Source organism: Mustela erminea, chromosome 19 (genome assembly GCF_009829155.1).
Source record: "Mustela erminea isolate mMusErm1 chromosome 19, mMusErm1.Pri, whole genome shotgun sequence".
Classification (NCBI taxonomy): domain Eukaryota; kingdom Metazoa; phylum Chordata; class Mammalia; order Carnivora; family Mustelidae; genus Mustela; species Mustela erminea.
Genome location: NC_045632.1, coordinates 18,009,180 through 18,035,711, shown reverse-complemented (window position 1 = coordinate 18,035,711; position 26,532 = coordinate 18,009,180). Strand labels below are relative to the sequence as shown.

Below are 26,532 nucleotides of genomic sequence, written 5' to 3'. Positions count from 1 at the left end.
ACCCATGTGGTCTTGTTAGCTTCCTCTTCCGCAGGAAGGCAGAAGCAGTCTACCCAGATACAGTGGCACTGACCTTCGACCCCATCCATCAGTGGCTGTCTTGCGTGTATAAGGACCACAGCATCTACGTCTGGGATGTCAAAGATATCAACAAAGTAGGCAAGATGTGGTCAGAGCTCTTCCACAGCTCCTACGTCTGGAATGTGGAGGTGAGCCCCTCTTTTCAGACCTCTGCCCCTGCTCAGCTCCCATCCGGAGCTTAGCTGGGGAAAGCTTCTGCAGTTTGGGGAACCCATTCAGCCCTTCCTTCACAAGATAGCCATGGCCCCCAGATTGATACCAGATGCTGTTCGAGGTGCTGGGGACATAACTGGGAAGGAAACTGACAACGGTCCTGCCCTGTTGGAGCTCACATTTGGGCAGGAAAGTAAACTCACACATGTCATCAATAAATAGCCAAGCGGCACTACCTCTCCAAAGACAAAGAAAACCGTTTAAGGAAAAGGGACCAAGGGTGCTATTCTAGAGAGGAGACTGATGGGGGAAGGCCTGTCTGAGGACATGACATTCAAGCAGAGACCTGCAGAAGGCGAGGGGCAGAGGCAGGCAGCCATGCGGGAGAAGGGCGGCAAGAGCCTGTGGACCTCGGGGAGCGCGCTGTGGAGGGCCATTTGTGTAGCTTAGTGCTTTTTCAAGTGCTGAAGTTTTCTGGGAGTGAGTCTTTGGGGTGTTTTCATTCTCTAAAGCTGTTCTAAGTTTTCCCTGCAAATAAGACAACTGGTAGGGAAATAATTGTATTCTACCTCCCCCCGCCCCTGAAAATTTCTTACTGGTGTTGGAGTGTTTGTCCTGGAGAAGTTATTTTCAGTGGCCCAAGTCAGAAGGGGGAGCAATAACTTGATCCTTTTGAATAAGCATCATTCAGCCCTTTGCCTGCGACTGCTTGACTCCTGTCTGCCTTCACGGATCTGACGTTTCTGCCGACAGCACTTTTCTCACTTAACAAGAATGTTTTTTAAAGAACTTTAAAATTTTATATATAAAATATTCTCCTTGGAAAAAAGGTGAAATATTACAAAGCTAAAGTCTATCTTGATCACCTCCCCACCCCACAAACCCTCACCTTTGTTATTTATTATGTTCTTTCAGTTCATTTCCTTGCATCTGCCTGTTATTTGTATATATCTGTTTCCTCAACAGAAATATCTGTGGGTGCATCTTTTCATCAGTTCTGGAAAGAATAGCCAGGACAGATTTAAAAATTGCCTCTACCCCATTCTTCCTCTTCTTCTGCAACTCCTAATGTCCTACCTCTCTATCCTTCATATTTGTTTAAAATAACCGAGATCTAGAAATCCACACGAAGGAATGTACAATTTATTGATTATTGTTAGCAGCTGTTGATTGATCAATGCCTAGATCCATTTACTCCTTGGGGGTTGCAATATGGTGATATTCTAATTCTATCATTTCTTTTTATTAGTTGGACTACTTATATGAAGAAACACTTCCCCTCATCTACCATTTGGTCACCCAGTGGTACACTTCATATAGGAAAGGCAGGATAAATGCTTGATTCTTTCCCTTTATTTACCAGTTTTCAAGATAATGAATTGGTTCCCTGTTCTCTAAAGGTAACTAGTTGTTTTTATTTAATATCATTATATACTCATATATGTAGATATATTGGAATATATTTTAATCCATTACAATTATTAACATTATTGAAGCTCAAATTGTCCCATCTTTGACCAGTGGTAGCCTCTTCTAGTTGGCTCCTGAGTCCTTTGGACATGACCCCAACAGTCTTTCTTTGGGAGCTACCTTGCTATTTGAGATGACAAGATGTTCCAGCCTCATCTTGTACATTTCTTATCCCAGACCTAGAATCAACCATTTCTTAAAGAAGCCCTGTGTTTTGTTTTCAGTTTGACTTGGTATTTCAAATTCACAGTCTTGAATGCCAGGGGTGCTCATAGGTATTGAATTGATGCTTCCGGAATGCTAAAGACATGGGGGATGATGGAATTAGAATATCCCCGTTAATCATTTACTTATTCCCACACTATAGCTACAACAGTCTAAGAATGGCAATTACTCAATTTTGAAAAGAGTTAAAACAATTTTTTTGCATATGTTCTCTCCATTCTCCCCCATTTTTAAAAAATATATCTATGTGATCTGATCATGTAGCTATTATATACCATATTGTCTCCCTTATGACCCCATTTTTTTAGGGGGGTGTAAGTGTACATATGTATTATGGTGAAGTACACATAGCATAAAATTTGCCATTTAAACCATTTAATTTTTTTTTTGAGAGAGAGAAAGCGTGTGCACGCATCCATGCATGCACAGGTTGAGGAAAAGGGGCAGAGGGAGAGGGAAAGAGAGAATCTTAAGCAGACTCCAAGCTCAGTGCAGAGCCCAACTGAGGGCTTGATCTCACCACCCTGAGATCATGACCTGAGCCCAAATCAAGAGTCAGACACTTAACTGACTGAGCCACCCAGGTGCCTCTAAATCATGTTAAAATGTACAGTTCAGTGGCATTTAGTACATTCATGATGTTGTACAACCATCCCTACTATCTAGTTCTGGAACATTTTCATCACCCCAAAAGGAAACACTGTACCTGTTAAGCAATCACTCCCTCTTCCCACTCTCCCAGCCCTAATCTGCTTTCTATCGCTATGGATTTGCTTGTTCTGAATATTTCGTACAAATGGAATAATAGAATATGTGGACTTTGTGTCTGGCTTCTTTCGTTTAGTATATTTTCTTTTCTTTTTTTTTTTTTTTTAAGATTTTATTTATTAATTTGACAGAAATCACAAGTAGACGGAGAGGCAGCCAGAGAGAGAGATAGGGAAGCAGGCTCCCTGCTGAGCAGAGAGCCCGATGCGGGACTCGATCCCAGGACCCTGAGATCATGACCTGAGCCGAAGGCAGTGGCTCAACCCACTGAGCCACCCAGGAGCCCCTCGTTTAGTATGTTTTCAAGGTTTATCCATGTTATAACATGTTTCAGTGCTTCATTCCTTTTTAAGGTTGAATAATATTCCATTGTGTGGATATACCACATTTTGTTCATCTTTTCATCACTTGATGGACATTTGTGTTGTTTCAACCTTTTGGCTATTATGAATAGTGCTGCTCTGGACATTCATGTACAAGCTTTGTTTGATTATCTGCTTTCAGTGCTTTTAGGTCTATACCCATGAGCAGAACTGCTGGGTCATAATGGTAATTCCGTGTAGCCTTTTGAGGAACCACTAAACTTTTCCATGGCTGCACCATTTTTAGATTCCTCCTCCTTCTTCTTCTTCTTCTTTTTTTTTTTTTTAAAGCAATTTCACGTGTGCCTTGAACTCACAACCTTGAGATCAAGAGTTGCAAACTTCCAACTGAGCCAGCCAGGGGCTCCTCACCATTTTACATTCCCAGCAATGATGTATGAAGATTCCAGTTTCTCTGCATCCTTACCAACGTTAGTTTTTTGTTTTTTGCTTTTAAATTATAGCGATCTTAGTGTTTGTGAAGAGATACTATGTTGTGGTTTTGACTTGCATTCCCCTAATTGTTAATGGTGTTGTTGAGCATCTTTTCATGTATCAGTTGCTATTTTGTATAGCCTTGGAGAAAAAGATTTTCAAATTTTTTGCCTGTTTTTTACTTAGGTTGTTTGTATTTTTGCTGTTGAATTATAAGATTCCTTATATATTCTGGATACCAGACCCTCATTAGATATGTGCTTTGCAGATATTTTCTCTCATTCTCTGTTATCTTTTCACTGTTTTTTTTTTTTTTTAAAGATTTTATTTATTTATTTGACACAGAGAGAGAGATCACAAGTAGGCAGAGAGGCAGACAGAGAGACAGGGGGAAGCAGGCTCCCCACTGAGCAGAGAGCCAGATCCAAGTCTCGATCCCAGGACCCTGAGACCATGACCTGAGCCGAAGGCAGAGGCTCAACCCACTGAGCCACCCAGGTGCCCCATCTTTTCACTTTTTTGATGGTATCCTTTGATGTACAAAGGATTTTAATTTTGATGAAGTCTGAGTTATCTGTTATAACTAACAAACAATTGCCAAATCCATGATCATGAAGATTTCTTTTTCTTTTAAGACTTTTAAAAGTTTTATTATTTTAGGGGTACCTGGGTGGCTCAGTCATTTAAGTGTGTCCAACTCCTGATCTTAGCACAAGTCTTGATCTCAGGGTCATGAGTTCAGGCCCTGTGTTGGGCTCCACACTGGGTGTGGAACCTACTTAAAAAGTTCTAATGTTTTAGCTCTTTCAATTAGGTCTTTGATCTCTTTTGAGATAATTTTTGTGTATCCTTGAAGCAGAGGTCCGACATCATTATTTTGCATATGGATATATAGTTCAAGCACCATTTATTGAACAGACTATTCTTTCCCCATTGGATAATCTTGGCACACTGGTTGAAAAGCAATTGACCCTAGATATATGGGTTTATTTTGTATTCTCAATTATATTCCACTGATGTAGGTCTATCTTTATGCCAGGAGTACATTTTTTTAAATTATTGTAACTTTGTAGTAAGTTTTGAAATGAGGAAGTATGTTTCCAACAACTTTGTTCTTCTTTATCAATATTTGTTTGACTGTTTGGGGTCCCTTACAATACCATTTGGATTTTAGAATCATCTTTTCCATTTCTGGGGAGGGAAAAAAAGACTTTTTCTCCATTGTAATCTTTATTTTTTTCTTCCTGCCAGCTTTTGGTTTAATTGCTTTTGTTTTTCTAGTTCCTTCTGTGAGACTTTATTGATTTTAGATTTTTTTTTTTTTAGGTCTGTTATTTTTATCTAGAGAGAGGTTTGTGTGGTGGGGGGGGTCCTGGGCAGAGGGAGAGAGAATCCTAAGTAGACTGATTGCAGAGCTCACCGTGGGGCCCTATCCATGACCCCAAGATCACAACCTGAGCCAAATCCTAGAGTTGGACCCTTAACCAACTGAGCCACACAAGCACTCCTAAGATCTTTTTTTTTTTTTTTTTAATTTATTTTGTGGGGAGAGAGAGAGAGAGAGCACAAGCAGGGGAAGGGGCAGAGAGAGAAGCAGACTCCTTGCTGACCAGGGAGCATGATCCCAGCACCCTGGGATCATGACCTGAGCCAAAGCTAGACACTTGACAAACTGAGCCACCCAAGCACCTCAACCGTCTTTTTTAATGTAGGCATTTACAGCCATAAATTTCCCTCTGAGCATTGCTTTTGCAGCATGCCATAATTTTGGTATATTGTGTTTTCATTTTCATTTGTCTAAGAGTATTTTCTAATTTCTTCTTAATTTCTTCCTTGACCTATTGATTGTTTAAGAGTGTATGGTTTAATCTTCATGTATTTGTTAATTTTCCAAATTTCCTTGTTATTTGTAATTTCATTCTTTTTTTTTTAATAAGATTTTATTTATTTATTTGAGAGAGACAGTGAGAGAGAGCATGAACGAGGAGAAGGTCAGAGAGAGAAGCAGACTCCCCATGGAGCTGGGAGCCCGATGTGAGACTCAATCCCGGGACTCCAGGATCATGACCTGAGCCAAAGGCAGTTGTCCAACCAACTGAGCCACCCAGGCGTCCCTGTAATTTCATTCTAATTGTGGTTGGAGAAGATTGTATGATAACAGTCTTTTAAAATATATTGACTTGGGGGTGCCTGGGTGGTTCAGTGGGTTAAAGCCTCTGCCTTTGGCTCAGGTCGTGATCCCAGGGTCCTGGGATCGAGCCCCGCATCGGGCCCCCTGCTCAGCAGGGAGCCTGCTTTCCTTTCTCTCTCTGCCTGCCTCTCTGCCTATTGGTGATCTCTGTCAAATAAATAAATAAATAAATTTTTAAAAGATGATTAATTATTTTTTTAAAAAAGGTTGATTCTGAAAGTTTTTTCCAGCCTAAGATTACTTTGGTGGAAAGATAGATTTTTGGAGTTCTCTGCTATGCCATTTTCAGCAGTGTCACTTGACACACATTTACTCTTTGTTCTCCAAGTAACTGCATCCTTTTATATAGACATCTGTTGACATCTCTAGTTGTTTTTGTTGTTCAGAGCTCATTCTTTAGAAGATTTAACAGGAACAGTTCATGGGACAATGTTTTCTGAGTTTTTGCATTGGGTGAGCTTATATTTGCCCTTCATACTTGAAAGTCACCCCTGCTGGATAGAAAATGCTTGGCTCATATTTTCTTCCTGTCTATGTTAAATGTGTTGTTTTATTTTCTTATAGTTATTGAAATGTCTGATGGTTTTTCTTTTAAGTCACTTGCTGTGTTTCCCTAGAAGCCCAAAAGATTTCTTTTACTTTTAAGTCTAGTAATCTTACTCTAGAGTGTGTCTTGGTATTGGTTTTTTTTAGGTAGACATATTGCTGCAGTATACATTTTAGTATTTTTTTCTGTTCCCTTGATTTGGTTTTCTTCAGAAATTTCTATTACCTGTATGTTGGATCTTATTTGCCTAGCTCCAATATTGTCACTTTTTCTCAAATCCTTTTAGTTTCTTTCATTTCTCTTTGATTTTTTTTTCAAAGATTTATTTATTTATTTGACAGACAGAGATCACAGGTAGGCAGAGAGGCAGGCAGAGAGACAGGGGGAAGCAGGCTCCCTGCTGAACAGAGAGCTTGATGAAGCGCTCGATCCCAGAACCCTGAAATCATGACCTGAGCCGAAGGGAGAAGCCTAATCCATTGAGCCACCCAGGTGCCCCAATTTCTCTTTGATTTTTAATAATTTCCCCCCCTTTTATGTATTTCTTCATGCTTTACATTTTGTGTTTATTCACTTTTGGATTCCTTCTCATTTGGCTTTTAATTTTAATATGATTTCTCATTTATTTCTAACTCTTAGAATTCTGTCATTTTATTTCTGAGTTTTCTAATTGTGATTTAGGTTGCTTTTCATATCTCATCACTTTCTTAATGTCTTTTAGCTTATTTTGAAATAGTTACAGTTTTTGTGGGGTGCCTGGGTGGCTCAATGGGTTAAAGCCTCTGTCTTCAGCTCAGGTCATGATCCCAGGGTCCTGGGATTGAGCCCCACATCGGGCTCTCTGCTCAGCAGGGAGCCTGCTTCCTCCTCTCTCTCTCTCTCTCTCTCTCTCTCTCTCTCTGCCTGCCTCTCTGCCTACTTGTGATCTCCGTCTGTCAAATAAATAAATAAAAATCTTGAAAAAAGAGAAAGTTACAGTTTTGATTTGTTTTGTAGAAATAGGTTTCTTGTGTGCTTTCTTTTCCTCTTATTTTAAAGGGTAACTTTGTTTGGAATGTGAGTATTGTCCTTTTTTTTGTTTTCATTTTTATGTAATATTAGCTTTTCTGAATTTTTAGAAATTCACAGGGCAGTTCACAGGGGCACCTGGCACGAGAATCTTGATCTGGGGCTTGTGAGTTTGAGGCCCATCTTGGATATAGAGAGTCCTTAAAAAAGAAAAATAAGGGGCGCCTGGGTGACTCCCCTTGGTTGGTTGGTTAAAGCCTCTGCCTTCGGCTCAGGTCATGATCCCCGAGTCATGGGATGGAGCCCTGCATCAGGCTCTCTGCTCAGCGGGGAGCCTGCTTCCCTTCCTTTCTCTCTGCCTGCCTCTCTTCCCACTTGTGATCTCTGTCTGTCAAATAAATAAATAAAAATCTAAAAATAAAAAAAAAAAGAAAAGAAAAGAAAAAGAAAAACAGACGTTGCTGTAGTTCAAGAAAGAATTCCATCTTTTATGATTTTTATACTATTAAAAAAAAATGTTTGGCGCTTGCTTTCTGATATTTCCTTGTTATGTTCCTATTTGTGCATTGTGCTCCTCCTTTTTTCTAAGCTTCCCCTTTACTCGAACTCTGATCAGTTTTGTTTCTACTTGCAGTAGTTTCCCCTCAGGGTAGGGCTTTGCCCTGGAAGAGAGCCCTGGCTGGTTGGTTGTGAGAGTTCACTGGGCCTTTAGTGCTCCAGGTTCCTCAGACCCAGCTGCCAAACCTTGCCCTCAACCACTGTTGGTGGGGATGAAACCCTCCCAATTTGAACTGCTGTTCAGTTTGGCCCATTGTACGTTCCCATGACTACCTGTTGGCTACTTCCCGGTTATCCTTTGTTGGGTCTCTGAGGTGCCTCATTGCCTCCCTCTACTTTCTCTCATATACATGTTAATGATATCTAGATCTTATGACTGGAGGTAGTTTGTATCTACCTGCTTGTATTTTGGGAGTTAAGAGAATATCTCATCCCCTCGTTTTGCTGTAAGTGGTGCTCATGGGATTTTGGTTTTGTTATCTGGTTGTTCATTTTTGTATGGGCTTGTTTGTTTGTTTGTTTAAGATTTCATTTGTTTGGGGGTGCCTGGGTGGCTCAGTGGGTTAAAGCCTCTGCCTTCGCCTCAGGTCGTGATCCCAGGGTCCTGGGATCGAGCCCCGCGTCAGGCTTTCTGCTCGGTGGGGAGCCTGCTTCCTCCTCTCTCTCTCTCTCTGCCTGCCTCTCTGCCTGCTTGTGATCTCTCTCTGTCAAATAAATAAATAAAATCTTTTAAAAAAAGGATTTTATTCATTTAGAGAGAGAGAGAGCACACAGGTGTGTACAAGCGGAGAGAGGAGCAGAGAGAGAGTCTTCAAGCAGACTCAGCACTGAGCGCAGAGCCCGAGGCAGGTCTTGACCCCACGATCCTGAGATTACGATCTAAGCCAAAACCAAGAGTTGTTGGATGCTTAACCAATTCAGCCACTCAGGCGTCCCTATGTGGGGATTTTAGATTAAAAATCTATGCTGCTGCTATTACCATCTTCTCAGAACCCAGTATTATGTATTTTGAAATCCCCTTATAGATTATCTCTTTGACTCTCTGAGATGCATTTTGTTTCTAGAAATAGTTAAATTTATTCTTTTTGAGCTTTGCTTGGTTATTCTTTATAGCTTATGGTTGCCTACTTTTACTTTTGTCAAAGTTCTTCTATTGCCTTAAACATATTAAACAGGGTTGTTTTATATTCTGTCTGATAATTCCAACATCTGAAGCTGGACTGTTGTTTCTGCTTTTTTGCTCAAGGTACCTTGTTTCCTTTGGTGCTTAGTGATTTTTGACTGAGCTGAAACATTTGCCTTAGAAATTTATGTTTGGGGATGTTTCACGACCTGGGCTAAAGATGGTGCATGGACAATATATAGTAGCTTTTAGTGTCCCTTTTTTCCTGTTTATTTTTAGAAGCCATTGCATTATGCCTATTTATCTGCAACATAATTTTTTTCACCAAAATGCAATAGAGTATCACAGTGCTGTCATTGAAATGGTTGTAATGAATTGCCCTTTGCCTTATTCTCTGGGAACTGTAGGTGTATCCCGAGTTTGAAGACCAGAGAGCTTGTCTGCCATCAGGATCTTTTCTTACTTGTTCCTCAGACAACACCATCCGCTTTTGGAACATGGATAGCAGCCCTGACTCTCACTGGCAGAAAAACATCTTCAGTAACGTGAGTGGCTTAATTGTGAACCATATTTTAGAAGGAACAGAGACCTACTTAATATAGGATATAGGGGCACGAGAGAGTCTTGTGGACCTTGGTATTAAGCTTCAGTGGGGGCAGGAGCCACGAAGCACTCTGTGTCTTCCTCTTTCTTGTTTCTCTCTGAGGTAGCATGGTCTGTCCTCCCTGCTTCTCTCTGCCAGTCAGCTCCTGATCTCTGGGTGTGTCAGCAGAGCTATTCCAGGCAAACTGACATATTCAAAAGAAATTGTTCCCCAGGTCTTGAGTCTTGAGTCAGAGCTCCCTGGAAGAGCACCTGATGGACCAAACCAGGGAGAGGCTTCCCTGGTCTGGCGCACTGTGAGGTCTTGGGTGAGGGTGCGGGCGGGCCCCAAAGGGAAAAAACACTTTGCCAAAGAAATGGTTGCTATTGCTAAGCCAGTGAGGGAGCTTCTCCAAAGAGTTAAGACATGAATCATGCATTCATTTCATCTGCAGATGCTTAGTAAGATCCCTGCTAGGTGCTGTGCTGCCTGCTAGAGACACACCAATGCCCAAGAGAGACACTCCTCCTGCTCTTGCGGCTCCCACACTCCAGCAGGGAGCGGCAGACAGTGAACCAATAACCGTACAAATTACGATAAAATCATTTTAAAGATTTTATTTATTTATTTGGGGGAGAGAGAGAGAAAAAGAACAGGCAGGGGCGGGGCAGAGGGAGAAACTGACTCTCTGCTGAGCAGAGAGCCCGACACAGGGCTCCATCCTGGGACCCCGGGATCAGGTCCCTGGGGATCACGACCTGAGCTGAAGGCAGACGCTTAACCACCTGAACCACCCTGGTGCCCCATAAATAATCTTTTTTTTTTTTTTTTTAAGATTTATGTATTTATTTGAGAGAGAGAGCGCATGGGGAGAGGGGATGAGTGTGGAGCCCAGTGCAGGGACAGACTCAAAACCCTAAGATCATGACCTGAACTGAAATCAAGAATTGGACTCTTAACCAACTGAGCCATGCTGGCACCTCTATGATAGAGTCATAAGCATGATAAGCACTATGAAAGAAAATTGCGAAGTGCTGGTAGGATATATAACAGTGTCATCTGATTTTATCTGTGGTGTCAGGGACAGCTTCCTAGAGGAAGAGAAAACTGAGCTGAGGTATGGAAGGCTAGGATGAGTAAAGAGGGGAGGGGAGAGTGTCCTATGCCAAGGGAATAGCCTGTGCAAAGGCCCTAGGTAGGAAGGAGTTCGGTGAGTTGGAAAACCTGAGCAGTCAGTGTGGTTGGAACAAAAAAGGCCCTTAATGCAGGGTGTGTATAGCAGGTGCCCCTTTACCCCCCATACCTCCCCAACCCAGTACTGCCATCTTCTCTTCCACACCTGTGATATACATGTTATATTTGGCTGCATACAACAGAAAACCCAAAATAAGAGGTGAAAGTTTGGTTTTTTGACCCATAAAAATAGTCTGGCAATAACCAGTCCAAGCTGTCTTGGCAGCTGCAGGAGGCCCTTAGAGACCCAAGAGCCTTCAGCTCTCCACTCTGCCCCTTTGGAGTAGCCCTTGTCCTTACCCTCCAATATGGCTGCTGGAGCTCCAGGTAACAGGACAAACGAAAAGGGAGCTGAAGGGTTCTTGCTTGTTTTACATTTCATTGACCAGAATTTATTTACAGAGCCTCGTCTAGCTGCAGGGGCAGTTGGGAAACAGTTACTCTGAGTCGGGAAGGTTAAATGTGGAGTTCTGTTACTGATGAAGAATGGGAGATTGGCCACTGGGAGACAGAATCACAGAGGTGCTTCAGACCTTCCGAGAGCACTGACCTCAGCCCTCTCCTTCCCACAGACCCTGCTGAAGGTAGTTTATGTAGAGAATGACATCCAGCACCTGCAGGACATGTCCCACTTCCCTGACCGGGGGAGTGAGATCGGGACACCTGTGGACGTGAAGGCTGGCGTGCGAGTCATGCAGGTCAGTCCTGATGGCCAGCACTTGGCTTCAGGCGACCGAAGTGGAAATCTGAGGCAAGTGAGCCCCAGGGGGTGACTGGTGTACGCTTCCCAGCTCAGGCTTTGGTCCTGAGGATGAAGGGAAGGAGCCATGGCCTCAGCACCTCTGCTTTCCCATTGGGAATGAGAGACTGTGAATGGCAGTCTGGAAACCAGCCATCCCTGAGACCCGAAGCTGAAAGGTATCTTCCAGAAGGCTGAAATAGGGTAGCTCCCAGCACCTCAGCAGCTGGGCTTGCGAATGGTGCCTGTGTGGTAGACAGGCAAGCTTGCGTTCTAGGCTAGGGTGACACTTTTACCAGCCATGTGACACCAATGCTGAACAGTCAGAGAGGATGCCAGCTGGAGCATGGGGGCCCCTGGTGGCACCAGGAGGGGGCCGGAAGGATGGGACATTTGAGGGCTCAGGCTGTTTACCCACACCACGGACTTTTTTAAAAGATGTTCCCAGACCAGTAGGTGCTGACAGAATGTGAGTACTCTCATGGGGACCAGGCTTAAGTTGAGGAATGGCAGCTGTGACCACCTGGGTGCTGAAGCCAATGAAGAAGGAGGGGAGGGTCATGTGCTCCATCTTAAAGGGGTAGCCACCATGCAGGAAAGGCCAGTGGTTAAGCTAAGATAGATGATCATCGTAGATATAGATATCATCCTAGATGGCCTGTTGGTTGGTTGATTTCATTTGGAGAGAGCATTTCAGGAAAGAGAGAGTCTTTAAGAAAGGAAGATTGGAATCAAGTATTCCTTACCCATAGGTCCTATCCTTGAGAGTGACCTCTGACCCCTGGCCCCATCCCCACCCAGAGGGTTGTCCTAGACCTGGCGCATGGACCCATAAGGGCGGAGTGCCCACTTAGGTGCCCCAGGCTTGGCACTGCCGCCTTTAAGGTAGCAGGTTTCTAGATGAGAGGAATGGTTGGGCATCTCTAGATTAGTTGGCCAGGGCAGGAAGTTCCCCATGTTGCGGGGCTGGAGCTCTGACCTTTCTGAGCAGTGGCAGAGCACCTGGAGCCGAGGTGTGGGGACTCCAGGCAGGGTACAGTGAACATTGTGTGTCTCCCAGGATCCACGAGCTGCACTTCATGGATGAACTGGTCAAGGTGGAGGCCCATGATGCCGAGGTGCTGTGCCTGGAGTACTCCAAGCCCGAGACTGGTAAACCTCTGCGGGGTGGCAGGGGGACGGTGGGGGAGCAGCCCCCCCGGCAGGGTCACAGAGATGGCTAGTTGATGTCTGGTGGGGCTGGGGGTGAGAGTAAGCACCCCTGCCGCTGGGCCTGCGACCAGGGTGGCTGGGACTCCAGGATGCGAGACTCTGGCAGGCAGAACTGGGCTGGAGCTGCTTGCCCTGGTTCCCAGTATCCTGAACAGCATTCAGGTTAAAGAGGTGAACGTTGAATGAGAGACTGTATGGCTAGATCAGCAGTTATAGATCACATTATATATCAAATAATATCAAACATATTATTTTGAAAAAGTTGGATGCCTACAGGAAAATTGCAAGAGAATTAGAATAAATACCCATGTTCTCTTCACCCAGATTCCTCAGGTTATTTTTCTTCTAAATTCTGTCTGACTCGTATGATTGTATGCATGCCTTAATCTGCTTCCCCATCTCCATTTCTTTCTCCATGTTTGTGCATGTGTGTGTGCATACTCTCACATTAGTGAAATACTAGCATATACATTCCTTTTGCTGACTTGTTAGTAAGTTGAAGGCTTGACCTTTCACACTTTAGTGGGTCTGTGAAGACATCCATTTACATGACCACGTGCACCTATCACATGTGGGCATTTCACTCTATCCTCTATTGTCCTCTCTTTTGTGGTCCTTATTCCCATTTTGCCAGCTGTCCCAGTATTATCCTGGATAGCACCTTTGTATCTCCCATCTGAGTTCACACTTGGGTTTTCATAGCTCTTTTATCACCTTTTTTCGGGAACATTTCCACAGCCTTAATTTGTCTTTATGACTGTCTGCGGACATAGACCAGTCGTTTTGTAGAATTTCCTTCCATTTGAGTTTGTCTGTTTTCCTCATGATTTTTCATTCTGCTGATACATTTTTGACAGGAACAGAACTTAGGTGGAGTCATGTCCTGATCAGTTAGGAATCTTTCCCACGCTCACTCTTCCTTCTTCGTTTCTCTGCACCCTCTGTCCCACCAGTTTCTCTTGAGGTCTCTCTTCACTCAGTATGTCCTTCCTGAGCTCCCCTCTGCCTCAGGTCATGTGTTCACCCTCAGATGCGCCAGTCGACCAGGGTAAGCGCTGTCTGAGGGGGCACTCTGGCAGAAGGAAGTATGGCAGCGGGCTGTCAGTAGGACCCGGTCAAGACCCCTGTAGCCAGAGTGCAGAGAGGGAGGGAACAGTATTCTGGGGAGACTGGGAAGTTGGCAGGGCTTCACATGGCATGCCCAAGAGTTGGACTTGGCAGGAAGTATTGCTGGGCTCTGCGATGACGTCTGCTGTGGGCACGGGTGACAGAGCATCCGTGGGTACCTCAAGGCTCATCCCCCTGAACTGGTGGCAGGGGGTGTGATATGCCAGGGTTTGGGGGGTTCTGAGGAAACACTACAGAGAGCTGAGGGCATGGCCCCTTTCTGGGTTTGGGGCAAGTTGGCTGCAGGTATAGAACCAGAGCCCCCTTCTTCAGGGCCAGGAAAGCCAGTCACGCTGCTGTCTGGGAGGCCAGAGCATCAAGTGGCTGCCTGGGAATCCAGGGATACCCTGTCCACTCACAGGGCTGACCTTGCTGGCCTCGGCCAGTCGGGACCGACTGATCCACGTGCTGAACGTGGAGAAGAACTACAACCTGGAGCAGACCCTGGACGACCACTCCTCCTCCATCACAGCCATCAAGTTTGCTGGTGAGCCCCTTCCTCCCTGCTTCCTCCGCCTTGTTTGGTGCACTCCTTTGGCTCTTATCAAGACTCTGTCAGCTGTGCCTTTCTGCAGTTGGGGGAATCTGGGTTATCACTGTGCCACTGGAAGGAGACTTTCCCTCTGTCAGTTTTGGCAGAAATCGGGCGCTGACTTCCCTTGTGCTGGCTTGAGGCACCTGTGCTTTTCAGAACAGTTTCCAGTGCCAGGGCTTTGGGGTGTTTTCTTGGGGCAGGTGTGACTCATGTGCCCCCCAGCCTACACCTGCCTCTGCCTCTGATCCAGGAGGACTGGAATTAGGTGAATATTGTTGCCCCAAAGGAAATCAGGATGCCAATCCTGCGAGAGGGCAATATGGACACTGGTGACCTTGGCAGGAAAATAGGTGACCATGAAAATTACTGGAAGCTAATTCTGTGCTGGCGAGGATCCTTGCACTGCAGTTAGCCCCTTCCTTACCCCGCTCACAGCTGGAGTCACTCAGCCAAGAGGTGCAGGCTTAGATCTTGGTAAGGCTGTCCTGCGAAGCCCACACTCAATTAGGAAATCAAAGGGATTTCTTCTAGACTCGAAAGGTTCAGCATGGAGGTCCTTAGCTCTAATGGATTCCAAGGGGAGAGAAGGCCCGTCCTGTAGGGTTTAACTGATCAGAACCCAAGAGCATATTCAAAACTGTATTTCAGAAGAATCTGTCCATGGAGAGAATATATCCATGTACTCACTCTAAGCTCTTGACTCTGAAGAATTTTTTTTACATGTAATCTTGTGGCTGAGAAGGTATTAATGACCCTTGGTCCTCCCCACTTCCTGCCCTACCTCTCTGTAGCTAAAACAAGTTAACAATGGACAAAAGTTAACAGTGTTTGATGTGTCTTGTTGAAGATAGCCAAAACTTCTCAGACATCTTTAAAAGCCTATTCATTCCGTGGGATAGAGTTAGTTAGAATAAATTAGTAAGCCTAGGGGTGCCTGGGTGGCTCAGTGGGTTAAGCCTCTGCCTTTGGCTCAGGTCATGATCTTAGCGTCCTGGGATCGAGCCCCACATCAGACTCTCTGCTCAGCGGGGAGCCTGCTTCCCTCTCTCTTTGCCTGCCTCTCTGCCTACTTGTGATCTCTCTGTCAAATAAATGGATAAAATCTTTAAAAAACAAAAAAAATCAGTAAGCTTAACTGTTTGTCCACCAGTGACCTCAGCTTTCATGAATGGATCTAAGAGTGGTGATGACAGTCCAAGGGGTGGCCCAGAAATTGGTCCTTAAGGCCACCTTCTGCAGGGTGTGGGTTTTCATCAGAGCCCCCAGCTAGTCTGACAAGACATAAGTTCTAGACCCAGCTCCTGAGTGCTCTGTTCCAGCTGGGCTTTTCTCAAAACATGGACAATTTTCGTATAAACTGGGCTCCAGCCAATTGAAACCTAACAGCAGCTGCCTTGCTAAAGAAGGATTCAGTCTTTAACAGTTTTATCTGAAACATATCCAAACAAATGAATACAAATGTGTATTTACAGAATAATACAATGAACTTCCCGTCAAGGTTCATAATCAGTGAGTATGCACTAGAACAGACACACGTATTGTTTATAACCAGTGACTGTTCTGATCGCTGTGTTCTAACACTGCTAAGTGCTTGGGCTCCCCACCCCACAGAAACAGAACATTACCGGTAACTTGCAGGCCTCTCTGGGGCCCTCCCAGGTCACACTTGCTCGCCCACACAGGACTCACTCCCTTCTGGGGGCCCGTGACTCCTACCAGAGGGACAGCTTGCGTGTCAAGCCTGCACCCACTCAGATATCCTGCCGTGAAACAGCAGGTCTGCGGTGCCAGGGCGTTATAATTTATCTCAGTGTTTTACATCTGTTCTGTCCTCACATCCTCACCACGACTCTGAGGTATTTGTGCTGTTAGTATTCTAATCTATAAAGAAGAAAGGCAAGAATATGTAGAGTGCTTACCAGGAGGCAGCCACGCTTCCACAGGCTTCACAAAACTCCATGGGGTGGGAGCTGTCATAGGCCCATTGTACAGACAGAAAACTAAGGCATGGAAGGAAAGCCAGGGCTCAGAGCACAGTGTTTAGCCAGAAAATACCTGAGTCTAATCTTGGCCCTGTCCTGACTCCGTGTGCCCTGGGGCAGGACTGTGTGACTCTCAGCCCCAGGTTCACACCTGTACAGTGGAATGGCCGGTGAGCAGTCAGGAAGGGAGACCCGTGTGGCATGGGCCCTGACCCGAGGTGCTCAGGATGGTCTGCACCTCCCAGTGGTCTGCCTGTCTCCACTTGCCCCCTGCTTTGATCCCACCTCCCCTCGGTTGCCCAAATCACCTTTCCAAATCCCAGATCGGACATGGTACCCCTTCTGTGTCCCTGGCCTGTTTCCCTATCTGCCCTTGCTCTGCAGAGGTTTGCCGAGGCACTGCTCTATCTGTCCCACCTCATACAGCTCACATCTTAGAATACCACCTGCACCCAGTGCCCACTCACCACCTCCAGGAATCCCTCCCTGACCCGCAGCAGAGTACCCTAGCAGTGAGCTCCCTAGCTAGGATCCCTGCCCCAAGTCAGGCTCGGCAGTGGCCCAATCTTGCCTAATGCACCCCCTCCTTCTCCAGGCAATAGAGACATCCAGATGATCAGCTGTGGGGCTGACAAGAGCATCTACTTTCGCAGTGCCCAGCAGGTAGAGTGGGTTGGCCTCCTTGGGAGCTGGGGTGGGCAGCTTGTCGGGGGCATCCTCTGAAGGCCCCGCCTGCCCTGCCAGACCTCAGACGGACTACACTTTGTCCGCACCCACCACGTGGCAGAGAAGACCACCTTGTATGACATGGACATTGACATCACCCAAAAGTATGTGGCTGTGGCCTGCCAGGACCGCAATGTGAGGTAAGGAGCTGCCCTGGGCTCTGAGTCGGACTGGACTGGTTTCTGAGTAGGATCTGTAGGAGACCTAGTTGGGTCTGTTTTCCTCCCCCTGCTCGTCTGGTCCCTCAGGAACTAGGCTCAGTGGAGGAACCCAGCGGGTGTTTCTTAGGAGCTGTGCTCACCCAGGCCTAGCCTCCAGGTCAGCAAAGGGGTTCCTTTTGGGTCTCCAGAGTTCTGTGTGGGCTGGCTCAGAGGTACTGATGTGGCTCACCAGTTCATTCACTCCCCTACATTCCCTGAGCACCCAAGCTGGGACGGACGGTGCAGGAGACGCGGCAGCGAGCAGGGCAGCCGCGGGCCCTGCCTTCACGGAACTCCCAGTCCAAGCGAGGCAAGATGGACACCTCGCTAGACGGTGATAGCAGGGAGCGGTCAGGGCTGAGAGAGCCCAGGGGACTTGGGGGATCCAGACACCTGATCCTACCTGGGGATCAAGCAGGGCTTGATGGAAGGAGCATCTGAATTGAGACTGGGAAGGATGTGGAGGGATGAGCCGGGGAGTGGAGAGCTTGTGCCAAGAGGTTCTCCATCTCTTGCATCTGCTCATTCAAATTGAGGGCCAGGCACCCTGCTTGCTCTGTAGCGGGGAAGACAGACGTTAGTTCAACGGACACTGACTCTGTGGGTACCCCAGTACATAACCTCCATGACCTCAGCCTCAGATGGCATCTCATTCTCCAGGGATCAGACGGGGGCTGAGAGGGGGCAAGGGGCTTCCAGGGGCAAGGAAGATGGTTGGTAAGGCTGGAACCAGAACGCAAGAGGGGGCAGGTGGGCAGGGCCACATTGGCCACGTTGTGCCCTCACCTCCCCAGAGTCTACAATACCGTGAATGGAAAGCAGAAGAAGTGCTACAAGGGCTCACAGGGTGACGAAGGGTCCCTGCTCAAGGTGAGTAGCAGGGGCCCCGGGTGGAAAGCGCGCACATCCCCCATCCGCCTGCTGCCCTGACCGTGGCCTCCTGGGCATCTGACCAAAGGGTCACAAGCTGGCCAGCACCCACTCCGGCCTGGCTGACCAAGGTTGCTTGGGAGCTTGGGGAGGGGTATCCCCGACTAGTTTACCTTTATTTACTGAGCCCTTTCCCAAACCGGGACATTTAAGTGGTTTCTGTTTTGAGTGGCCACGGTGTGGTGAGAACAACCCAAGAGGCCTGGGGGAACTTCTCAGAGCCTCTGAAGGAGGGGAGTTATGAGTTCAGGCTTCAAGGTCAGACTCTCGCAGCTCTGTCTCTGGCTATGACCTTGGGCAAGTATCGTCCTCTGAAGCCTGTTTCATCACCTGTAAAATGCAGATAGAAAGAACCTCCATCACAGGATTTTTCTCTGGGAGAAATCAGTCTGCACATGTACAGTGCTTGACCCAGGGCTTGGTTGGTCATTTTTTTCACATGTAAAATGGAAGCAGGAGTTCCATCCTCACCAGGGAGGCTGTGAGGTTTGACCCAGCCTCGCCATAGGGAAGAAGCAGCCAGCCCCGCTGTCACAGGGGTCCTCTTCTTCCCAGGTCCACGTGGACCCCTCAGGCACCTTCCTGGCCACCAGCTGCTCCGACAAAAGCATCTCAGTGATTGACTTTTACTCGGGCGAGTGCGTTGCCAAGATGTTTGGTCACTCAGGTAGGTGTACCTCCCTACGTGGGACACCTCCTCGTGTGCCCCCACACAGCCTTCTGACTCAGAAGGGCAGCACGGCTTCTCTGCTCTGCTTTCAGAAATCGTTACTGGCATGAAGTTCACCTACGACTGTCGTCATTTGATCACAGTATCCGGAGACAGGTGGGAAAGCTCTGGAGGCCGCCCCTGGCTGGCCTCCCCCTGGGAGTGGGCAAGACCGTTACTGTGGGGTGTGCAGGGGCTCAGACAGCAGGAAGACCATGCTCCTGGACTGCCCTGCCCATGCAGAGAGCTCTGCCAAGGGCTCCACCTTACAGCTCTCTCCTTTGACTGTGTGGACCTTGGTGTCACACCCAGCCCGGAAATCACACATCTGCCACTTATGTGGCATCTTGAGCAGGTTATTTCCCATCTCTAAGCCTCAGTTTGCTCATCTGTAAAAGATGATCCCAGCGTCCTGGACAACTATGCAGTGAGAATCAAATGAGGTGGCATATAAAGTCCTTAGCATGTGGTTGGTGCCCAAAGAAGTCTCTCTTGTCGCCCCCTTTGGTTTATTACAGTCCTTCCCCAGCCCCTTTCCTTGAGCTTTGAGGACTTCAGAACAGGTCCTGGTTTGCTGGGAGGCTTTGAACCCCGCCCAGGGTTTAGACCCCACATGGCCTGGAACCCCTGCCCCCACCCCAAGCGGAAGGCAGGTGTTTTCTGGGAGGGGCCAGGGAATGGGGTCTCGGCTGTAGTAACCCAGGGGGCTCCAGGGTCTGACAGCTTCCGTGTCTCCTGTTGCTCTCCCTTCCACATCTCTCTCTGGCCTCTGCAGCTGCGTGTTCATCTGGCACCTGGGCCCAGAGATCACAAACTGCATGAAGCAGCACTTGCTGGAGATCAACCACCGGGAGCAGCAGCAGCAACAGCACATGAAGGATGGGAAGTGGAGCGGCCAGCCCAGGTCCTGGCAGTGATCTAGCCCTCCGCCATTTGTCTGTCTGCCAGAGAAGTGTCTTCCTGCCCTGGGCCCCCTGAGGAGTGACACCAAAGGCAGCCATGGCCAGGACAGCCCTAGGCCCTGCTTGTGTGCAGCCGTGGCCTCGATGAGGAAACAGATTTTGAGTACAGGCTTTTGAAAGTATATGGGAAAAGGGTTTTGAAGTGGAAAAGCAAAATGGAGAGCCTATGAGCACTGTGATGGGAGAAGGAGCTCCAGGGAACTCAGAGCTGGGGAGGCCCCCGACGCAGTGTGCAGTGAGAAGGGAAGGCTCTGGCAGAGGGTCCGTACTCTTCAACGTTTTTATGCTGCAAGACCAGTTTTATTTGGCGTGGAATCGTATTCTAATTTTTGATTAGGGATTTTAGTTTGGAGGTCTCACTCGAGTGGGAGATTTCGGGGCTTATCCTCTTCTCTTGCCTCTGGAGCTGTCCTTGCCTTTCTCTGCCTTGAGGCTTTGCCATTGCCTCCCCTCAGGGACCAGACCTGAACATGAGCCTCCCGTCCTCATAGTACTGGAGGTCTTGCCAATCTAGGTACCAAGGGCATGGGGAGCTCCTCTTGGCTCCTGGTTTTGAGGCTTCCACATTGCCCCAGGTGCCCCCCAGTGCCCACCTGTGTGTTTTAGGGTCCTGTACTCCAAAAGAGATAAAACCTTATTGCTACCCACCCCATACACACTTCCCAGAATGAAGTACACAGCTTAGTACTAAAGCCTCCACTGTCTGCTTTGCTTTCTGTCCTCTGGCTGTTGCCCTTAGAGAGTTTGTCTTATTTTTTAAGCACAGTCTTTGTAATATCTAATTTATTATGGTGATATTTCCAGCAGAGCAGGTGCTGGGATCCCAGCACCATCCTGACCAGAATTCAGTAATATATGCATATGGAAGCTAGCACAGGACCCAACCGTAGACATCTCACTGTCCCTCCAAACCACCACAACATTTATGTATTTCTCTCCTTGCCGTTCTCATTCTTGGCCTCAGGCAGGAGACCTATACATCTGCGCCCAGTGAGATTTGCTCCTTAAGCCCTGGAGAGCAGACAGAGGATGAGCTGGAGGAAGAGTGTGAACTGGAAGAGTTGCTGAAGACACCATCCAAAGAGAGCTTGGACCCAGGTTGGGGAAGGGGTCCATCCGAAGGGGCCCTATTTGAACTCTTGGTATAGGGATCGTTGCTGGGTTTCACCCACCACTTGGAAATGAAGCTGAATAACCGTATCAGTCAGGACTCCCTCAGTGTAATAGCAGCCAGATTCTCACTGGCTTCAGCTGGAAAGAGGATTTATTGGATCATATACCTGAAAATCGCCTTATTGGCTTCAGGCAATAGCTGGACCCCTGTTGTCAGGTGATGTTAAAGGAATTTATTTTTCTCCACCTTTTGGCACTGCTTTTCTCCACCTTGCCCTTGCTCTCAGGCAGAATCTCCCTTTCCTGGTGGCAGAGTCCCCCCAACAGCTCTAGGTGATAAAACTCTAGAGAAGAGAGCATCTCTTTCCCTGTAGCTCAAGCAAAAGCCTGGGGTCGTGACCCACATTTCCAGTGTGAGTCATGGTGGCCATTTCTGAGCCTGTAGCTGTGATTGGCCAGGCCTGAGTCATGTGGTCATCCCTGAAGGGCACTGGAGCCATGTGACCAAAGAGGGTGGGCAGGGGTGCAGGGGATGTCCCCGGGGAAAAATAAGTTGCTGTTAACCAGAAGACAACACATTCTGTTTGTTCAGGCAGAAGGGAGAACAGTAGCTCGATGACTTTATAGCAAATAAAATTTCTAAATTTCTGCCCTTCTGCATGTTGCCTTGGCTTAGGCCCTCATGGCTGCAAGATGGCTGCTGGTTGCATAGGACAGTCCCTCTTCCAACCTCCTTTGGAGAGGATACTTGCCCAGAAGCTCCCTGAAGGCTTCTCTCAGGTTCCATCAGCCATGGTTGCTCCAGCTAAGAGACGCTGGGGGCTTTCAGTGTAGGGCAAGGTCCTCTGCCAACAGGGGCTGACTAAACAGTAGGCAACAGTAATGTAAGAATTCAGCCTTGGAAAAGTCAGAGTAAGCAAATTTTCTTTGTTGCCACCCTCACACCCAATCCCATGTTCTCTGCAGGGTGGCCGCTTCTGTCAGTTTCTTATGAGACCTTATAGGCCTTTTCCCGAACATTAATATGCATATGTACACAGCCATTAGAACATGTCATACTTATGTACATAAATTGTATTCTACTATAGACATCATTCAGTAGCTTTTTCCTCTCAGAAGTATCTTTTCAGGGTGCCTAGGTCGCTCAGTCAGTCTGACTCTTGGTTTCAGCTCAGGTCGTGATCTCAGGGTTGTGAGATCAAGCCCTGCGTCAGGCTCTATGCTCAGTGTGGAGTCTGCCTGTGATTCCTTCCCTCTTCCTTCCCCTCCCCTTCTGCTCCTCGTGCTTGCGCTCTCTCTCTCTCTCTCAAATAAATAAGTAAATATTTTTTGAAAAGAGAAGAAATATCAACCTCTCTCAAATGAATAAACTCTTTAAAAAAGAAAACAGGAAGAAATATTCACCTATTGATGGATACAAAAGAGAGGACTCCCTTTTTTTTTTTTTAAGGATTTTATTTATTTAGAGAGAGGATGAGTGTGAGTGGTGGCAGGGGCAGAGGGAGAGGGAGAGAGTCTCAAGCAGACGCCACGCTGAGCGGGGAATCCAGTGCAGGACTGGATCTCAGCACCCTGAGATCATGACTGGAGCCTGAGCCAAAATTGAGTCAGATGCTCAACCAACTGAGCCACCTAGGTGCCCCACAGGCCTCCCTCTTTTAACCAGCAGCATAGTGGGATATTTTAAGGTATTTGCCTCTGGAAGGACATTTAGGGTTTTCTAACTGTGCACCTTTGTGATAAGGCCGTGCTGACCATTCCTGGGCCTCTCCAGGCACATGTGAGAGTTTCTCCAGATGGAAGTGAGGGCTGGCATGTAGTACACTTTTTATTTCAGAAGAGACCCCCAGGGTCCCCACATCATGTTACTGCCCCACCTAGCAGTCAGCTTAAGCCCTCCGCTCTCCCACACTTTTGCCAACACTTGATAATATAAAGCATTTTAATTTTGGTCTGTTGTGTAAATTTGTGTTTTCCTGACAATTAGTAAGGTTGAGCATCTTTTGGCCTTTCTGTCTGTTCCTTATATTGTCTCTTTGGAGAATTGCCGATTTATGTACATTGCCCATTTTTCTGTTGGGTTGTTTATTCTCTCTTCATGGATTCCTTGTGTCTCTCCAGATCCTCGGTGTCTGCTGACCAATGGCAAACTGCCCCTCTGGGCAAAGCGGCTGGTGAGTCTGCCCGGAGACTGGGGCACCTATGGCTGGCAAAGTAGGGGTGCTCTCCTTCATCCTCTTCTTTCTTCTGGAAGCCTGTTTCCCTCCCTGCATCTCTCCTTCCCCTGGAGAATCCCATCATCCTTCCAGTCTCCGCTTAGACCGTCCTTCATTCGTGTAACACACAGAGCGAACACCTCCCCCCGGGCAAGCCTTGTTCTGAGCATTCCTTATGGCAGGGAGCGAGGCAGACCTTCACAGGCTCATTTTCTAGTGTGGGACATGGACAGTATCCACATCAGTGAGTTGTATAGTATTTTGTATAGTATAAGTGCTGTGGAGGGAAAAAATTGAGAAGGAAAATAATAAGCATTGGGGAAAGGGGACAACAATTTTAGGATAAACAGAAAAAGCCTCACTGGGAAGTTGATACTTGAACAGAGTTGAAGCAAGGGAGAAGTGCAGTTCCTGGGAAAGAATGTTCCTGGAAAAGAGCAGTATGCAAGACAGAGACCGTGAGGCAGGACTGTTCCTATTAGCATGTTCAAAAAGGTACAGGGAGGCCCAGCTGCCTGGGTTGAGGGTGAATGAGGGGCAGGGTTGGGGAGAGAGGGGATGGGGGACAGATGGTGTGGCACCGTGTGGGCTATGGTGTGTTCCCTAAACACTCCTCGTTGTCCACCCCACTTATTTTTGCCCCTGGCACCGAGTGAGATGGAGGCAAGGGAGGGCTCTGAGCTGAGGAAGGTCATGGTGTAGCATCAAGTGTGAACATGAGGGGCAAGCGGGGGCCCTGGGAGGAGACTGTTGGGATCATGCAGGCAAGAGAGGTGGGAGACTGCATAGATTTTGAAGGTGGAACCAAATGATTGCATGTGAGAGAAAGAAGATGATGTTAGGATCGAATGATTGATTGTTACTTAGCGGAGGGGCAGGCTAGGAGCCAGTGGGTTTGAAGCTGGCTCAGAATTCTACCCCCGAGGTTGGATGATTTATTTCAGTAACAGCGTCAGTCCTCAGATCAGACCCTGTCAGCTCCTCAGGGAAATCCTGCTTGCCGTCCCCTCCCCTGCAGACCAGGTCTCTCAAGACCCCAAACTTCCCCTTATCCGTGATTGCTACAGGTGGGATTCCCTTCAACAAATATGCACAGCACCTTACTCTGTAGGCTCTCTTCTAAGTATTTTATAGGTATTATCTCACTTAATCCCCAGTGAGATGTAGGAGCTTCTCATATCCCTTTTTCACACATGGAGAAGCTGAGGCCCAGAGAAGTTAAGTAACTTGTCCAGAGTCACACAGCTAGGAATTCAAAGACATGGACAGCTCCAGAGCCGAGATCTTAAGCACACACCCTCCACTGTCTCTCAAGCCATAGTCTTACGTGGAGGCAACACTGGGCAGGACCAGGGTTGGAGAAGTGGCCATATCTTGGATGTGTTTGGATGGCAGAGGTGAGGGAATTTGCTGAAGAAATGCAGTGTGGAGTCTGAGGGACAGTATAAGAATGAAGGACAACCTCAAGGTGTTGGGGCCTGAGCAACAGGTGAGAATAAGGCTTTAGGAGGAGCCGATCTGTGGGGATCAGGAGTTACTTTCAACATGTTCGCTTTCAAATATCACTAAGGATCTGTATAGTATAGAGTAGTTGCACATGCGTGTCTGGAATTTAACAGATTCGGGCTGGAGACATTTCTCTGGAGGCTGTTGCTGAGTGGTGTTTAAAGCCAAGAGACTGGATGGAGTCCATGCAGAGTCCCTGGCTCCCTTCAGAGTTGGTGAGCTCTTGGCTAGCTGCCTGACCATCCCCTGTCACCCTCAGCTAGGGGACGATGACGTGGTAGATGGCTCAGCCTTCCATGCCAAGCGCAGCTACCAGCCACACGGCCGCTGGGCAGAGCGGGCTGACCAGGAGCCCCTCAAGACCATCCTGGATGCCCGGGACCTGGATTGCTACTTCACCCCCATGAAGCCCGAGAGCCTGGAGAACTCGATTCTGGATACAGTGGAGCCCCAGAGCCTGGCGGCCATACTGAGTGAGGTACGGGCCGCCCCAGCCCAGCCCACAGTCCCCGCACTGTAACTGCCCACCCAGGACTTGGGGCCTTGGCAGTCTCATTTTGGAAATCGAGCTGAGTGTCTCACTCTAGAGGTGTGAGATAATTACATGACATGGTGGAGGGAAGGAGAGTGAGGCCCCTGCCTCTGGTGCAAGTGAGACTTCCCAGGAAGCTGGGAGCTGGGTTCCAGGTGGCTGGCTGAGGGGACAGGGAGGGACATTTGAGCAAGTAGAGCCCGGGTCCTAACCCTTCTCTGCTGTGTGAAACTTGCCAGAAGACTTGCTTCCCTAGGCTTCTGCTTTCGGAAAAGAAATGGTCATTTAAAAAAACCAAAAAAAAACCCGGAAGGGGGTGAATTTCTAAAAAATGGGCATAAAAAGAAAGCCCTCAGAGGGCTTTGACAGGAATCCAGCACCAAGAATAGGGCCTGGGCCCTCAGAAGTGCCGAGGCAACTTCAGCTCTTATTCTGTTATTGTCCAAACAAAATTATTTTTTATTCTACTGTATAAACTATCCTTTTTATTGTGAAATACACACATACACTTGTATGTACCAATCATAGGTATACAGCTTGACGATTCCCTCTGTATACACCTAAGTATCCCCCACCCAGGCCAAAACATCAAGTATTTTCTATCTCCTGGAAGACCCCCTTGTGCCCCTCCTAATCAGTACTCCCACCTGAGGTAACCAGCCTTCTGGCCTCTTGCCAAGGATTCATTTGTCTATTCTTGAACGTCATACGGATCGACTCTTGGAGGGTCGGAGCCTCACCCGTAAGGAGCTGGCCGATGGTCATGACGGAGCAGCGCAGAATGAGTTCGGGATGAGCATGTCACTTGGCCGAGGCCCTGGCTCACCGTGAGGGCCCAGCCCGTCTTTCCTGTTACCGTGGGTGTCGGCAGCACAACTGGCAGCTTGCAGGGGGCCCTGGCTGCCAGGCCGCCTCCAATGGCTGTGCCCCCTTCACCCCACAGTCGGAGAGTCCCCAGGAGGTTGGCTGTGGGCATCCCTCCTTCCTGCCCCTACAGAGGGAGTCCTCGAAGGACAGCGAGCTCATCATTTACTCCCTGGAGGCGGAGGTGACGGTCACAGGGGCAGACAGGTGGGTGTCCTATGCACCAGGGGAAGCCTTAAGGCGTTGGAAGAACTGCCGTGGGCCTGCAGAAGTGGGGTGGAGCAGTAAAGCCAGGTGGCACCGGAGCCTGGCCCTGCAGCCTCAGTTTCCCTGGTTCCAGGGGGAGGTGCAGGGAGCTCTTGCAGGAGGGAGGCAAGGAGAGGCAGTGCTCAACAGGACCAG

At 47.7% G+C, this 26,532-nt stretch overlaps 1 protein-coding gene across 1 annotated transcript in view; it reads left to right on the top strand.

Annotated features, from left to right (window-relative positions):
- WDR62 (WD repeat domain 62) overlaps nucleotides 1–26,532 on the top strand; it is a 42,743-nt gene that overhangs the window by 12,367 nt on the left and 3,844 nt on the right. The window contains exons 9-23 of the mRNA XM_032323598.1: nucleotides 20–209; nucleotides 9,329–9,466; nucleotides 11,310–11,488; nucleotides 12,537–12,628; nucleotides 14,217–14,342; nucleotides 16,968–17,035; nucleotides 17,117–17,238; nucleotides 18,093–18,168; nucleotides 18,784–18,895; nucleotides 18,991–19,054; nucleotides 19,713–19,841; nucleotides 20,864–20,997; nucleotides 23,134–23,186; nucleotides 24,994–25,212; nucleotides 26,210–26,337. Coding sequence (XP_032179489.1) covers nucleotides 20–209; nucleotides 9,329–9,466; nucleotides 11,310–11,488; nucleotides 12,537–12,628; nucleotides 14,217–14,342; nucleotides 16,968–17,035; nucleotides 17,117–17,238; nucleotides 18,093–18,168; nucleotides 18,784–18,895; nucleotides 18,991–19,054; nucleotides 19,713–19,841; nucleotides 20,864–20,997; nucleotides 23,134–23,186; nucleotides 24,994–25,212; nucleotides 26,210–26,337 — 1,830 coding nt within the window. The remainder of the gene's footprint in view (nucleotides 1–19; nucleotides 210–9,328; nucleotides 9,467–11,309; nucleotides 11,489–12,536; nucleotides 12,629–14,216; nucleotides 14,343–16,967; nucleotides 17,036–17,116; nucleotides 17,239–18,092; nucleotides 18,169–18,783; nucleotides 18,896–18,990; nucleotides 19,055–19,712; nucleotides 19,842–20,863; nucleotides 20,998–23,133; nucleotides 23,187–24,993; nucleotides 25,213–26,209; nucleotides 26,338–26,532) is intronic.